Raw genomic sequence first — 16038 nt, forward strand, 5'->3', positions numbered from 1 at the left:
AACCAGACTAACAAGGTAATACGAACAGGGATAACGAGAAATATCAAACATATAAATATACTCACACAGGCAACTAAGGAATGCACCGGGGAGTGGAGGATGGTGTAAAACCAAAATAGGAGAAGAAAGGGAATTATCACACACTCAAAACCTAGCAACAGTCACAGATAAATGAACCAAACACGTTCTCCAATGATAACCATCAACAACCTTCAGCCATGCAGCAAAAGCTAACTCTGACAATGAGAGATAGCCAGGACCCAGTTTATATAGGAGATAGGAGTGGCTAACAGTGCACAGATGAGAACCTTAAGGTGGGAAAGCTTCCAGGAGCTCCCAACTGAGCAGATTAACCCCTGCGGTCTTCTGGCTCCTCTCTGTCGTTTAAATGTGAATGACTAATTCTGAACACAACCACAATAATCAGAAGGCGCTCACATTTAGGCAACCATAATAGTTTTTTTATTTTTATTTCCCCCCCTCAAAATAATTTCAGTTTGTTTCTCAATGGATTTGATCAGGTTATGGGTGGCATTAAGGGCTTGTTCACACATTGCAGTTTTTGGAGCTCTTTTCATATATTTGCTGCCAAAAATTGCAGCATTTTAGTATACCACAGCAAAACCAAAGAAAATAGCAGGAACATAAGTTTGTATATAAGCAATATATAGGAGCACATTCACACTATGGACATTTAAAGGACAAATCCCAAGAAAAAAAATAAAATGAGCATATACCCTGTAGTAAGTAAATAGTAGTAGTACATATAAGTAGCATAGGGGGACATGTTATGATCTGGTGGCCTAGGAACAGCATGAGACGTACTCTGGAGAAGGTGGTACCTGTACTGACCACGGACCCTGAACTTAACACCGCAACTAGAAGTAGCCGTGGAATGTTCCTGTCACTCCCTAGACACCTCGTCACAGCCGGAGGACTAACTACCCCTAGAGGAAGAAACGGAAAAACTATCTTGCCTCAGAGAAAATCCCCAAAGGATAGACAGCCCCCCACAAATATTGACTGTGAGAGGAGAGGGAATTAACATACACAGACGGAAATCAGGATTTAGCAAAGGAGGCCATTCTAGCTAGATAGAAAGGATAGGACAGAGTACTATGCGGTCAGTATTAAAACACTAAAAATATCCACCACAGAAAATACAAAAATCTCCACATCTAACTAAAGGTATGGAGGGTATATCTGCACCTCCAGAGATACCAGCTTGGAAGAGCAAGTCCTTATACAGACCAAGCTGGACAAGACAAAACATAGAAATGCACTGAACTATAAGGCCCACAGCATGTGGACTGCAAAAACAAAGCCAGAACTTATCTTTGTTGCAATGAACAGCAAAGCAGGAGAGTCCAAGCAGAGATGTGAATCCTACAGGAACAATGGACAACTGGCACTGACTAAAGGGTGAAACAAAACTAAATAGCCCAGTGATTGAATTAAGTGGACCCACCTGATGGAATGCTGTGATCGAAGACAGCAGCGCTACCACTCATAACCACCGGAGGGAGCCCAAGAACAGAATTCACAACAGGGACACTACTTTCCCTGAGGAAGCCACACCTGTGTGGCGATACGCGTGGGGTTTTCTCCCACACCCCTCTTCTCTCCAGTACCTATGGCTCTATTCTAGCCCTCAAGATTTGTGCTGAGGTGTGGCCTAGGCCTTTCCCTGTCTCTCTGATTTTAGAGCAGAAAACTGGGTAACTTTTCTATCTTTATGGCCTTATTTTAGGCCTTATCCAGTTATTAGGCTTGCATTTTTGCATATTTATATATAAGTGCACTATTTATTTATTCACCTATTCTTATATATGTTAGGGCATTTAGACTGTGACCAATTGGTCTATGTTTTTGGTACTGTGAATGAGTATGGTTTAGGATGCATTTTTTTTATCCAATATGTATAACCTCATTATTATGTGGTGATTGTTGCAGCCATTTCCTTTTTTTTTTAGCTACATTAGGAATACATATAAGCACCTTTGTTTACATTGAGGATTACTGTGTGGGCAGGCTTGGCCTCTATATTAAGGCATGGCTAGGCAAAACATTCTTTGCAGATTTAAAATGTTTTTATGTGTTGCTGTGTTCCATTTCATGGTTTGGTTTTTTGTAATAAAGTACATGTCATTCTTATATTATACTTGGGTGTTCCCATTTTTGTGAGTGCAGTCTTTTCTTGTTCTAATCTTTGCATAGAGTACTTAGTTATGAACTATTTTCATACAAAAAATAAAAGCCATCCCACCGCGACAAGTTGTACCCAATTGAGACGATCCTATCTCTAGTATTAAAACCTCATCTTGTGTAAGCCGACCTCCATATAAATGGGGGTAGATCAGGACCCAGGTCCAACTGTTCTGACACCTGCCTGTGGGAAGCTATATATTAAATGCCTATCTCTAAAAAGGGAGAGCCATGACCATTTGCACAAAATGAAACCAGAGCAAAACAAAAGAAAAGAGCCCGAACATAAGTTTGTATATGTGCAATATGTAGGAGCACGTTCACACTGTGGCCATTCAACCCAACAAAACCCAATAAACAAACACAATGAGCATATACCATGCGGTAAGAAAATAGTAATAGTATATGCAAATAACATTCAGTACTTTGATAACACTATTTGGATCAAAAATGCGTAAAAGCCATCCTACCACAACAAGGTGTACCCAATCAGGACAGTCCTATCTGGAGTATTAAAACCTCACTTTGTATCAGTCACCTCAATAAAGATGAGGCAAAGCAGGACCCAGACACAACTGTACAGATACCTGCCCATGGGAAGCTATATAGATGAAATGACTAGCTTAAAAATGGAGAGCCATGCCCGTTTGTACAAAGTACAAGAAACCACAGAAAAACCAAAGAAATGAGCTGGAACACAAGTTTGTATCTGTGCAATGTGCAGGAGCACGTACACACTGTGGCTATATACAGGACATAAGCTCATTGAGTTATTTTCTTGGGCTTTGTGTTAAATGGCCACAATGTAGAGGTGCTCCAAATATTGCATAAATATGGAGGACTATATGGCAGCAGTATTCCTAGTTGTCTAGTGAAACATCTCCTACTGATAAATAATGATTTTATCAAATCTACAACAAGCATCCCAGGAAGCCCAGTAATCATTGGAATTCTTCCCCTACATTATGTTGCTCTCAGATTTGTGAAATACAGCACAGACAAGAATTAAAACATAACTTTTAATAAAACATTGAAAAGTAACAGAAGAAATGTGTCACCCTAAGTGAAACAAATAACAAGGGATTATGTTTCGTCAGTAAAATCAATGTCAACACACCAGAAACAATAACCCCCTTAGGATAAAACTGATTTCTGTTGCAGTAGCTATAGTGAAATCCGTATAACACAGGATATAATGTCACAGATATAACTATAGATGGAAGACAACCATCAAAACAGAACAACACTTGTTATCCTGGCTGCATATAAAAATGATATCTAGCACAGTTAATGTCACCAGCAGTATTAGTTAGTGCAATACGCGATTTGCGAGAGCGAACAAAGATAAAGGAACAAATGGTGACAAATTTCCTTTAAATGTTTCTAAAGACAAAAATATTAACTTGCAAGTATTATCATTGCCAAATTTAATGATTACAAAATAGGTATGGAATAATTTAGGATAACTCAATTTGAAGTGTAACGTTCATAATATCGGTGGAGTCAAAAATGTTCATTTAGATAGAAAATATTCATGCATTACAACTTCTCAAAAGTTTTTACAATCATATGCGACATACACCCTGGGTATTTCCTTTGGGTAAGAAGTGCTATCACACAACTTGTTAGTTTTGTGGGCTTTTGTATGAGCGAGTTACTACTAGTTGTAAAGTGCCATACACAACACTCGCAGTTTCATTCCTGTTTCTAGGTCGCACTGATGAAGATGGTAGTGCACATTTTTCATATGTATTTGAAGATACTACTTATAGGTGAGACTCTATATTTAAAATGCACAACAGATAATGCAGAATATACTAGAATTATATAAACACGTATATACTATAATGTTAATTATGTACACATATTTTGCTTTAATCTCTTTCTGTTGGACAATTATATTAGAGATAAATGTTACATTTAATATTAAAGTTTTTAGATCATGCAAGCCTATATGTGTTATTTGTTAGGATTTCTAAGGCAAACTGGTTCTGAAGATTAGTATTAGTCCTATTGTTATACTGTTTATCAATGATAACATACATTTCTGATAAAAGAAATGGACTATGCACTTATTATATTATGTTGTAATCTGGTTCCTGCCTCTTGATAACATATATTCAATAGGTTATATTTTTGATGTTAGCTATGGGGGACAGATGGAACTCCAAACTGTATAGCGCACATAGAATTGCTAGTATAAAAGTGTATGAAACAATCTCCTTTGAAAAGAATGACATTTGTGAGAGTTTTCAGTCTTTGGATGTAAGGCTAAGAACACTCGACATCTTTTAAACTTGGTCAAATCTCGAGCTGAATTTTTGGAGCGAAACCTACGCCAAGGAACGCTGGCATTTTTTGTGGTTTTAAAATGCTACAAAAGATGCCTGGCATCTTCTGTCTGTCTCTTTGGGTTTTCCGCACACATCTTTATTTAGTTTGTGGTCTTGTCACTTGTTTTAACCTCTTGGCGTCTTTAGAAACTTGAAGCGGCTAAAAGATGATCAAAAGACTGAACACGTGAACAGCAAGTCTTTAAAAATATAAATACATGTGTTCAATCTTTTGAGTGTTTTTAGGGTGCATTTTAGGGTGCATTTTCATCTGAAAAAGATGCCATGTACACATACCCTAAATATACATTTTTGCATTTTTCTGACAGCAAGCAGAAAACCCAGAAAAATTGAAACAACCAATATTATGTTAAAAAAAAATTATTATGCACTGATTACACTTTTGTAAATAATGATCATAATAAAAAAAAGAAAACTCTTTAAAAAAAAGTATCCAACATTTTGTTAGCAATTTGCAATCCTCTTCAATAAAAGGCAATAAAAGATATTAGGAAATGCAACGTATAATAACCTATTACAAATAAACTTTTCATTTATAGTTTTTTACACAGAAACCCACATGACTGAAAAGCAAGTCACTGTGTCAAGGGGTGATCGTATCAGTTTAAACTGCTCCACAAATCTTTCAGAGATGATCAGATATACCACCCAATGGGAATTTGTCAGCATGTCTGGATACAGAATTACAAAAGATATGATTGTTCATCTGAAAGAAAACTCATCTGACGCTTCATTTAGGATTGACAAAGCTACAATATTTGATACTGGAAAATATAACTGTACCATGCGTAACACAATACCACCACCGGCTAAGACCTTCACAACTCTTATCCATCTCTTTGTCCAAGGTAAAGTAAAAATATAATACAATAATACCTTTACCTAAATATATACTAACTTTATGGATAGTGAAAAATCTTATTACAGACTTTTATCTCTCAGTTAAGGTACTTATCATAAATATCCATAAGTATTACTCAAATTATGCTCAAAAAGGCCATAATTGCAATGAAAATGCCTGTATTTTTTATTATTTTGCCCTTCACCTTTATGTTTGAAAGTAATATAATGCATGGTTAGGAAACATGGTGGAACTGAAACATGGAAACTGATGTCCACCATAAATTGAATAAAAGAAATTAAAATACAAAGGCTATGTATTGCAGGAAGGAAAAATTTATTTTGTACAGCTGTACCTTATTCAATGTTCAAATAGCCCACAAGAAATATCTCCACATGTCAGAAATGCAAGAGCCTAGAATTACAGCATGCACATGAAACCCATAAAGCAGGGGTGGGTGAAACCCTTAAAGCAGGGCCATTTGGATATTTATGCCATCCTTCGGGGCCGTATAAAATTATCAAGTTGAAAATTGCCTTGATATATTTGGTCAAACATTTAAAGGGAAACTGTCATCAGAAAATATGGGCTTAATCTGCAGGTTAATAGCATTACTAACGTGCCCGGCGCTTGCACTTAGCTGAATGCTGCGGGGAGAAAAATAGCTTAATTCCCACTTCAGCGTTCCGGTTTCAGGCAAGGGGGTGATGGCAGCACTGGTTCAGTCACCTCTCTGTGTATACCAATCGGCGACTGTAACTGCGCCCCTGGCCCTGACTGACAGCCGGCCCCAATGAAGAGACAGTTTCAGTCAGTGGCGAGGCACAGTTACAGCATCCACGCTCGATACTCAGAGTGGTGACTTGCCACACATGAGTCTGAATGAGCAACACATGCTTGAAAATTAGTTGTTTACCCACAATTTTGGAAAGGTGCCAACAATTTTATCCTGCCCATATTTGGTATTTTGTGTGAAATTATGTTCAATTTGCCTTTTTTTTTAGTTTTTTTTGTTGTTACAATACACACAAAGGAAATAAACATGTGCATAACAAAGCATGAGTAATTGCAGTAATTTTCTAGCAGAAATACTTCACTTTCTGGAAGAATTTCAAGGGTGCCAGCACTTTCGGGCATGACTGTATACACCACAGAAGATGTGGGGGATGCAGCATATACAGTGGTGTGTAAAAGTGTTTGCCCCTTCCTGATTTCTTATTCTTTTGCATGTTTGTCTCACTTAAATGTTTCAGATCACCAAACAAATTTAAATATTAGACGATGGTAACACAAGTAAACACAGAATGCACTTTTGAAATTAAGGTCTTTTTTATTAATGGAAAAAGAAACCCAAGCCTACAGGGCCTTGAGTGAAAAAGTGATTGCCCCTAAACCCAGGGGTGGGATTCAGCCGGTACGACCCGGTACGGGGCAGCCGTTTACTAAAATTTCTATCTGCCAGCGTTCCGGTAATTGAAAATGCCATTTTCAATTACCGGAACGCTGGCAGATAGAAATTTTCAAAATGGTTACCACTGGCAGTGGCGTAGGAAGGGGGGGGGCGGGCCGCCCCGGGCGGCACAATGCGGGGGGCGGCACAATACGGGGGGCGGGTCGCCGGCGGCGCAGAATTTACCTGTCCGCATCTCGGCTTCAGAAAAATGGCCGCCGCGATCTCCATCTGCGCATGCGCGGCATCCCGCGGCCATTTTCCTGAAGCCCCGGTCAGCAGAGCACTCCACCTGCGCACGCGCGGCCTCAGGAAGATGGCCGCCCCCACCGATAACCAGAGAGAGCAGGATCGCGGTCAGGTAAGCAGAACTTTTTTTTTTTTTCTGGGACTGCACAGCACATCTTTGAGGCGAGAACTGTTGTGAATTAGACTTTTTGGCTCCCTCTTGTGGTCACTAGTGGTATGACTCTGGGATTGTCTTTTTTCTGTTTGGCACTCACCTGGGTCGTTAGTCCAGGGGTGTTGCTATATTAACTTCCTGGATCCTTAGTCCAGTGCCTGGCATCGTTGTAATCAGATCCTTCTGTTGCTCCTGTCTGCTGGTCCTGGCTCTTGCAAAATTAAGCTAAGTCTTGCTTCTTTGTTTTTTGAGTTATTTGCTTTGCTACTATTTTTGTCCAGCTTGTACTAAATGTGATTTCTGACCTTGCTGTAAGCTCTAGGGGGCTGGTGTTCTCCCCCCGGCCGTTAGTCGGTTCGGGGGTTCTTGAATATCCAGCGTGGATATTTTAATAGGGTTTTTGCTGACCATATAAGTCATCTTACTATATTCTGCTATTAGCTAGTGGGCCTCTCTTTGCTAAATACCTAGCTCATTCTTGTGTTTGTCTTTTCCTCTTACCTCTCCGTTATTATTTGTTGGGGGCTTGTATCCAACTTTTGGGGTTATGCAATGTGATAGAATTCAGACCAGAAATGAGCGGAAAAATCATAGACGTCAGAATGGGTTGTGTTTTTACTGTGGTGATTCTACACATGTTATATCAGCATGCTCTAAACGCCTAACAAGGGTTGTTAGTCCTGTCGCCATTGGTAATTTGCAACCTAAATTTATTTTGTCTGTGACTTTAATTTGCTCATTGTCCTCTTACCCTGTTATGGCGTTTGTGGATTCAGGTGCTGCCCTGAGTCTTATGGATCTGTCATTTGCCAAGCGCTGTGGTTTTGTTCTTGAGCCGTTGGTTAATCCTATTCCTCTGAGGGGTATTGATGCTACGCCATTGGCGGAAAATAAACCGCAGTTTTGGACACAGGTAACCATGTGCATGACTCCTGAACATCGGGAGGTGATTCGTTTTCTTGTTCTGCATAAAATGAATGATTTGGTCGTTTTGGGTTTGCCATGGTTACAGACTCATAATCCAGTCTTGGATTGGAAGGCAATGTCTGTGTCAAGTTGGGGCTGTCAGGGTATTCATGGTGATTCCACGCCAGTGTCTATTGCTTCCTCTACTCCTTCGGAAGTTCCTGAGTATTTGTCTGATTATCAGGATGTGTTCAGCGAGTCCAGGTCCAGTGTGCTGCCTCCTCATAGGGACTGTGACTGTGCCATAGATTTGATTCCAGGTAGCAAATTTCCTAAGGGAAGACTATTTAATCTGTCTGTACCTGAGCATACCGCAATGCGTTCGTATATCAAGGAATCTCTGGAGAAGGGGCATATCCGTCCTTCCTCTTCCCCTCTTGGTGCGGGATTCTTTTTTGTGGCCAAGAAGGACGGATCTTTGAGACCTTGTATTGACTATCGGCTTTTGAATAAAATCACTGTTAAATTTCAGTATCCTTTGCCTCTGTTGTCAGACTTGTTTGCCCGAATTAAAGGTGCCAAGTGGTTCACCAAGATAGATCTTCGTGGTGCGTACAACCTTGTGCGCATTAAGCGAGGAGATGAATGGAAAACCGCGTTTAATACGCCCGAAGGTCATTTTGAGTACTTGGTGATGCCTTTTGGGCTCTCTAATGCTCCTTCAGTGTTTCAGTCCTTTATGCATGATATTTTCTGGAAGTATCTGGATAAATTTATGATCGTTTATCTGGATGATATTCTGGTTTTTTCTGATGACTGGGACTCGCATGTAGAGCAGGTCAGGATGGTGTTTCAGGTTTTGCGTGAGAATGCTTTATTTGTTAAGGGCTCAAAGTGTCTCTTTGGAGTACAGAAGGTTCCCTTTTTGGGGTTTATTTTTTCCCCTTCTGCGGTGGAGATGGACCCAGTCAAGGTCCGTGCTATTCATGATTGGACTCAACCCACGTCAGTTAAGAGTAGTGCTGAGCATTCCGATACCGCAAGTATCGGGTATCGGCCGATATTTGCTGTATCGGAATTCCGATACCGAGATCCGATACTTTTGTGGTATCGGGTATCGGTATCGAAACAACATTAATGTAAAAATGTGTAAAAGAGAGAATTAAAATAAAAAATATTGCTATACTCACCTCTCCGACGCAGCCTGCACCTTACCGAGGGAAGCGGCAGCGTTCTTTGTTTAAAATTCGCGCTTTTCTTTCCTTACGTGAAGTCCCGGCTTTGTGATTGGTTGCGTCGCAGTCACATGGGCGACGCAACCAATCACAGCAAGCCGTGACGTAATTTCAGGTCCTTAAGGATTTTAAAATTACGTCCCGGCTTTGTGATTGGTTGCGTCGCAGTCACATGGGCGACGCAACCAATCACAAGCCGTGACGTCACGGGAGGCTGGACACGCGCGCATTTTAAAATGCGCGCTTGTCCAGCCTCCCGTGACGTCCCGGCTTGTGATTGGTTGCGTCGCGATCAACCAATCACAAGCCGGGAGGCTGGACACGCGCGCATTTTAAAATGCGCGCTTGTCCAGCCTCCCGTGACGTCCCGGCTTGTGATTGGTTGCGTCGCGATCAACCAATCACAAGCCGGGAGGCTGGACAAGCGCGCATTTTAAAATGCGCGCGTGTCCAGCCTCCCGGCTTGTGATTGGTTGACCGCGAAGCAACCAATCACAAGCCGGGACGTCACGGGAGGTTGGACAAGCGCGCATTTTAAAATGCGCGCGTGTCCAGCCTCCCGGCTTGTGATTGGTTGACCGCGAAGCAACCAATCACAAGCCGGGACGTCACGGGAGGTTGGACAAGCGCGCATTTTAAAATGCGCGCGTGTCCAGCCTCCCGGCTTGTGATTGGTTGACCGCGAAGCAACCAATCACAAGCCGGGACGTCACGGGAGGTTGGACAAGCGCGCATTTTAAAATGCACGCGTGTCCAGCCTCCCGGCTTGTGATTGGTTGACCGCGACGCAACCAATCACAAAGCCGGGACGTAATTCTAAAAATCCTGAAGGACCTGAAATTACGTCACGGCTTGCTGTGATTGGTTGCGTCGCCCATGTGACTGCGACGCAACCAATCACAACGCCGGAACGTAATTTTAAAATCCTGAAGGACCTGAAATTACGTCACGGCTTGCTGTGATTGGTTGCGTCCCGGCCACATGGGCGGCACGCGACCAATCACAAGCCGGGACTTCACGTAAAGGAAAGAAAAGCGCGAATTTTAAACAAAGAACGCTGCCGCTTCCCTCGGTAAGGGGCAGGCTGCGTCGGAGAGGTGAGTATAGCAATATTTTTTATTTTAATTCTTTCTTTTACACATTAATATGGTTCCCAGGGCCTGAAGGAGAGTTTCCTCTCCTTCAGACCCTGGGAACCATCAGGGATACCGTCCGATACATGAGTCCCATTGACTTGTATTGGTATCGGGTATCGGTATCGGATTGGATCCGATACTTTGCCGGTATCGGCCGATACTTTCCGATACCGATACTTTCAAGTATCGGACGGTATCGCTCAACACTAGTTAAGAGTCTTCAGAAGTTCTTGGGTTTTGCGAACTTCTACCATCGTTTTATTGCTAATTTTTCTAGCATTGCTAAACCTTTGACGGATATGACCAAGAAAGGTTCTGATGTTGCTAACTGGGCTCCTGCAGCCGTGGAGGCTTTCCAGGAGTTGAAGCGCCGGTTTACTTCGGCGCCTGTTTTGTGCCAGCCTGATGTCTCACTTCCCTTTCAGGTTGAAGTGGATGCTTCTGAGATTGGGGCAGGTGCCGTTTTGTCGCAGAGAGGCCCTGGTTGCTCTGTGATGAGACCTTGTGCCTTTTTCTCGAGGAAGTTTTCGCCTGCTGAGCGGAATTATGATGTTGGCAATCGGGAGTTGTTGGCCATGAAGTGGGCATTTGAGGAGTGGCGTCATTGGCTCGAGGGTGCTAAACATCGTGTGGTGGTCTTGACTGATCACAAAAATTTGATGTATCTCGAGTCTGCTAAACGCCTGAATCCTAGACAGGCCCGCTGGTCATTGTTTTTCTCCCGTTTTGACTTTGTGGTCTCGTATTTACCAGGTTCAAAGAATGTGAAGGCTGATGCTCTTTCAAGGAGCTTTGTGCCTGACTATCCGGGAGTCGCAGAACCAGTTGGTATTCTTAAAGAGGGAGTTATCTTGTCTGCCATTTCTCCGGATTTGCGACGTGTGTTGCAGAGATTTCAGGCTGGTAGACCTGACTCTTGTCCACCTGACAGACTGTTTGTTCCTGATAAGTGGACCAGCAGAGTCATTTCCGAGGTTCATTCCTCGGTGTTGGCAGGGCATCCGGGAATTTTTGGCACCAGAGATCTGGTGGCTAGGTCCTTTTGGTGGCCTTCCTTGTCACGGGATGTGCGGTCGTTTGTGCAGTCCTGTGGGACTTGTGCTCGAGCTAAGCCTTGCTGTTCGCGTGCCAGCGGGTTGCTCTTGCCCTTGCCTGTCCCGAAGAGGCCTTGGACACACATTTCCATGGATTTCATTTCAGGTCTCCCGGTGTCTCAGGGCATGTCTGTCATCTGGGTGGTATGTGATCGCTTTTCTAAGATGGTCCATTTGGTACCTTTGCCTAAGCTGCCTTCCTCTTCCGATCTGGTTCCTGTGTTCTTTCAGAATGTGGTTCGTTTACACGGCATTCCTGAGAATATTGTGTCTGACAGAGGATCCCAGTTTGTTTCCAGGTTCTGGCGATCCTTTTGTGCTAGGATGGGCATTGAGTTGTCGTTTTCGTCTGCCTTTCATCCTCAGACTAATGGACAAACGGAGCGAACTAATCAGACTCTGGAGGCTTATTTGAGGTGTTTTGTTTCTGCGGATCAGGATGATTGGGTGACCTTCTTGCCGTTGGCTGAGTTTGCCCTTAATAATCGGGCTAGTTCCGCTACATTGGTTTCGCCATTTTTCTGCAACTCTGGTTTCCATCCTCGTTTTTCCTCGGGACATGTGGAGCCTTCTGACTGTCCTGGGGTAGATTCTGTGGTGGATAGGTTGCAGCAGATCTGGAATCATGTGGTGGACAACTTAAAGTTGTCACAAGAGAAGGCTCAGCGTTTTGCCAACCGCCGCCGCGGTGTGGGTCCCTGACTTCGTGTTGGGGATTTGGTATGGCTGTCTTCTCGATTTGTTCCTATGAAGGTCTCCTCTCCTAAATTTAAGCCTCGCTTCATCGGTCCTTACAAGATATTGGAAATCCTTAATCCTGTGTCCTTTCGCTTGGATCTTCCTGTGTCGTTTGCCATTCACAACGTGTTCCATAGGTCTTTGTTGCGGCGGTACGTTGTACCTGTGGTTCCTTCTGTTGAGCCTCCTGCTCCGGTGTTGGTTGAGGGCGAGTTGGAGTACGTGGTGGAGAAGATCTTGGATTCTCGTCTCTCCAGGCGGAGGCTTCAGTATCTGGTCAAGTGGAAGGGCTATGGTCAGGAGGATAATTCCTGGGTGGTTGCCTCTGATGTGCATGCGGCCGATTTAGTTTGTGCCTTTCACGCTGCTCATCCTGATCGCCCTGGTGGTCTTGGTGAGGGTTCGGTGACCGCTCCTTAAAGGGGGGGGACTGTTGTGAATTAGACTTTTTTGGCTCCCTCTTGTGGTCACTAGTGATATGACTCTGGGATTGTCTTTCCTCAGTTTGGCACCCACCTGGGTCGTTAGTCCAGGGGTGTTGCTATATAAACTTCCTGAATTCTCAGTCTGGTGCCTGGCATCGTTGTAATCAGTTCCTTTCTGTTTGCTCCTGTCTGCTGGTCCTGGTTCTTGCAAAATTAAGCTAAGTCCTGCTTCTTTGTTTTTTGGTTATTTGCATTGCTCTTATATTTTGTCCAGCTTATACTAAATGTGATTCCTGATTTTGCTGGAAGCTCTAGGGGGCTGGTATTCTCCCCCCGGGCCGTTAGACGGTTTGGGGGTTCTTGAATATCCAGCGTGGAAATTTTGATAGGGTTTTTGCTGACCGTATAAGTCATCTTACTATATTCTGCTATTAGTCAGTGGGCCTCTCTTTGCTAAATATCTAGTTCATTCTTACGTTTGTCTTTTCTTCTTACCTCACCGTTATTATTTGTTGGGGGCTTGTATCCAACTTTTGGGGTCTTTTCTCTGGAGGCAAGAAAGGTCTATCTTTTCCCTTCTAGGGTTAGTTAGTTCTCCGGCTGGCGCGAGACGTCTAGAACCAACGTAGGCACGTTCCCCGGCTGCTGCTTTTTGTGGTGCTAGGATTAGATATACGGTCAGCCCAGTTACCACTGCCCTATGAGCTGGTTTTTTGTGTTTGCAGACTTGGTATTTACTTTTGAGACCCTCTGCCATTGGGGTCATAACAGAACTGTGTTTCTGGGCTCCCTCTGGTGGTCACTAACGGTATTGTGTGAGGCATGTCTTGTTGCAGGCCTAGGCTCCCGCTGTGTCATTAAGCAGCGGGTGTTCCCTATTTAGGTCTCCTCTGGACTCAGTCTCTTGCCTGGCATCGTTGTATCCAGTCCTATAAGGTCTCCTCCTGATTCCTTTCCGTCTGTCTCATGCAAGAAAAGCTAAGTCCGTTTTGAATACTTTGGATCATTTGCATTTTCCAGTGTTTTTGTCCAGCTTGCTTAATATGTGATTTTCTAGCTCGCTGGAAGCTCTAGGGTGCTGATATTCTCCCTCCGCACCGTCAGTCGGTGTGGGGGTTCTTGAAATATTCAGCGTGGATGTTTTTGCAGGGTTTTCTGCTGACCGCATAGTTCACTATCTATTTTCTGCCTATCTAGACTAGTGGGCCTCACTTTGCTGAATCTAGTTCATCTCTACGTTTGTGTTTTCCTCTTGCCTCACCGTTATTATTTGTTGGGGGCTTTCTATATCTTTGGGGTTCAATTTCTCTGGAGCCAAGTGAGGTCTTATTTTCCCTCTAGGGGTAGTCAGTTCTCCGGCTGGCTCGAGATGTCTAGAATCAACGTAGGCACGTTCACCGGCTACTTCTAGTTGTTGTGTTAGGATCAGTTATGCGGTTAGCCCAGTTTCCACCTCCCTAGAGCAGTTCTTTTGTTTTTGTTGACCTTGCCGGATTTCCAGAGATCCTCTACCACTGGGATCATAACAGTATGCCAGGCCAAACGAAAATGTTTATTGCATCGCAGAAGCGGGATTAAAAGAAGTTCTGAGGTTTTTTTTTTTGTGTTGCTGCAGTTTGCCTAGCTTCTTCCATCCCCTTTTACTCTGAGTGGCTGGAGCTCTGCTGCAGATATGAATGTCCAGACTCTGACTTCTAGTGTGGATCAGCTTGCTGCTAGGGTACAAAGCATTCAGGATTTTGTTATCCATAGCCCTATGTCTGAACCAAAAATACCTATTCCTGAGCCGTTTTTTGGAGATAGATCTAAGTTCCTGAATTTTAGGAATAATTGTAAATTGTTTCTGTCTCTGAAACCTCGTTCCTCTGGTGATTCCGCTCAGCAAGTAAAAATTGTTATCTCCTTCTTGCGCGGCGACCCTCAAGATTGGGCCTTCTCTCTGGCGCCAGGAGATCCTGCATTGGTGAATGTTGATGCGTTTTTTCTGGCACTTGGTTTGCTTTATGAGGAGCCTAATCTTGAAAATCAGGCTGAAAAGATGTTGCTGGCTATCTTTCAAGGTCAGGACGAAGCTGAGGTGTATTGTCAAAAATTTCGGAAATGGTCCGTGCTTACTCAATGGAATGAGTGTGCCCTGGCCGCAAATTTCAGAAATGGTCTTTCTGAAGCCATTAAGAATGTGATGGTGGGGTTTCCTATCCCTACAGGTCTGAATGATTCAATGGCTCTGGCCATTCAAATTGATCGTCGTTTGCGGGAGCGCAAATCTGTTAATCCTTTGGCGGTGCTATCTGAACGGTCACCTGATTCTATGCAATGTGACAGAATTCTGACCAGAGCCGAGCGGCAAAATCATAGACGTCAAAATGGGTTGTGTTTTTACTGTGGTGATTCAACACATGTTATCTCAGCATGCTCTAAACGTTTAAAAAAAATTGTTAATCCTGTCGCCATTAGTACTTTTCAGCCTAAGTTTATTTTGTCTGTGACTTTAATTTGTTCATTATCTTCTTACTCAGTTATGGCTTTTGTGGATTCTGGTGCTGCTCTGAGTCTGATGGATTTGTCGTTTGCCAGGCGCTGTGGGCTTGTCCTGGAGCCTTTGGAAATTCCTATTCCTCTTAGAGGAATTGATGCTACGCCATTGGCAGAGAATAAACCTCAGTATTGGACGCAAGTGACCATGTGCATGACTCCTGTACATCAGGAGGTGATTCGTTTTCTGGTACTGCATAAAATGCATGATGTTGTTGTTTTGGGTCTGCCATGGTTACAGGCCCATAATCCAGTTGTAGATTGGAAAGCTATGACTGTGTCAAGTTGGGGTTGTCAGGGGATTCATGGCGATTCTCCATTGGTGTCTATTGCTTCTTCTACTCCTTCTGAGATCCCTGAGTTTTTGTCAGACTATCAGGATGTATTTAATGAGCCCAGTTCCAGTGCCCTTCCTCCTCATAGGGACTGTGATTGTGCTATAGATTTGATTCCTGGTAGTAAATTTCCTAAGGGACGACTCTTTAATTTATCTGTGCCAGAGCATGCCGCGATGCGGAGTTATATAAAGGAGTCTTTGGAGAAGGGACATATTCGCCCATCCTCTTCTCCTCTTGGTGCAGGATTCTTTTTTGTGGGCAAGAAAGACGGGTCTTTGAGACCTTGTATAGATTATTGTCTTCTGAATAAGATCACGGTGAAATTTCAGTATCCTTTGCCATTGTTGTCTGATTTGTTTGCTCGGATTAAGGGTGCCA

The 16038-nt window shown here is 43.2% G+C and overlaps 1 protein-coding gene across 1 annotated transcript in view; it reads left to right on the forward strand.

Moving 5' to 3' along the window:
* The first annotated feature begins 3920 nt into the window (after positions 1-3920).
* The window catches only part of LOC143773618 (uncharacterized), a 152790-nt gene continuing 140672 nt past the window's right edge, over positions 3921-16038 (forward strand). Inside the window, exons 1-2 of the mRNA XM_077261015.1 lie at positions 3921-3977; positions 5099-5407. Coding sequence (XP_077117130.1) covers positions 3926-3977; positions 5099-5407 — 361 coding nt within the window. The 5' untranslated portion in view covers positions 3921-3925. The remainder of the gene's footprint in view (positions 3978-5098; positions 5408-16038) is intronic.

Source organism: Ranitomeya variabilis, chromosome 5 (genome assembly GCF_051348905.1).
Source record: "Ranitomeya variabilis isolate aRanVar5 chromosome 5, aRanVar5.hap1, whole genome shotgun sequence".
In the NCBI taxonomy this organism is placed as follows: Eukaryota; Metazoa; Chordata; class Amphibia; order Anura; family Dendrobatidae; genus Ranitomeya; species Ranitomeya variabilis.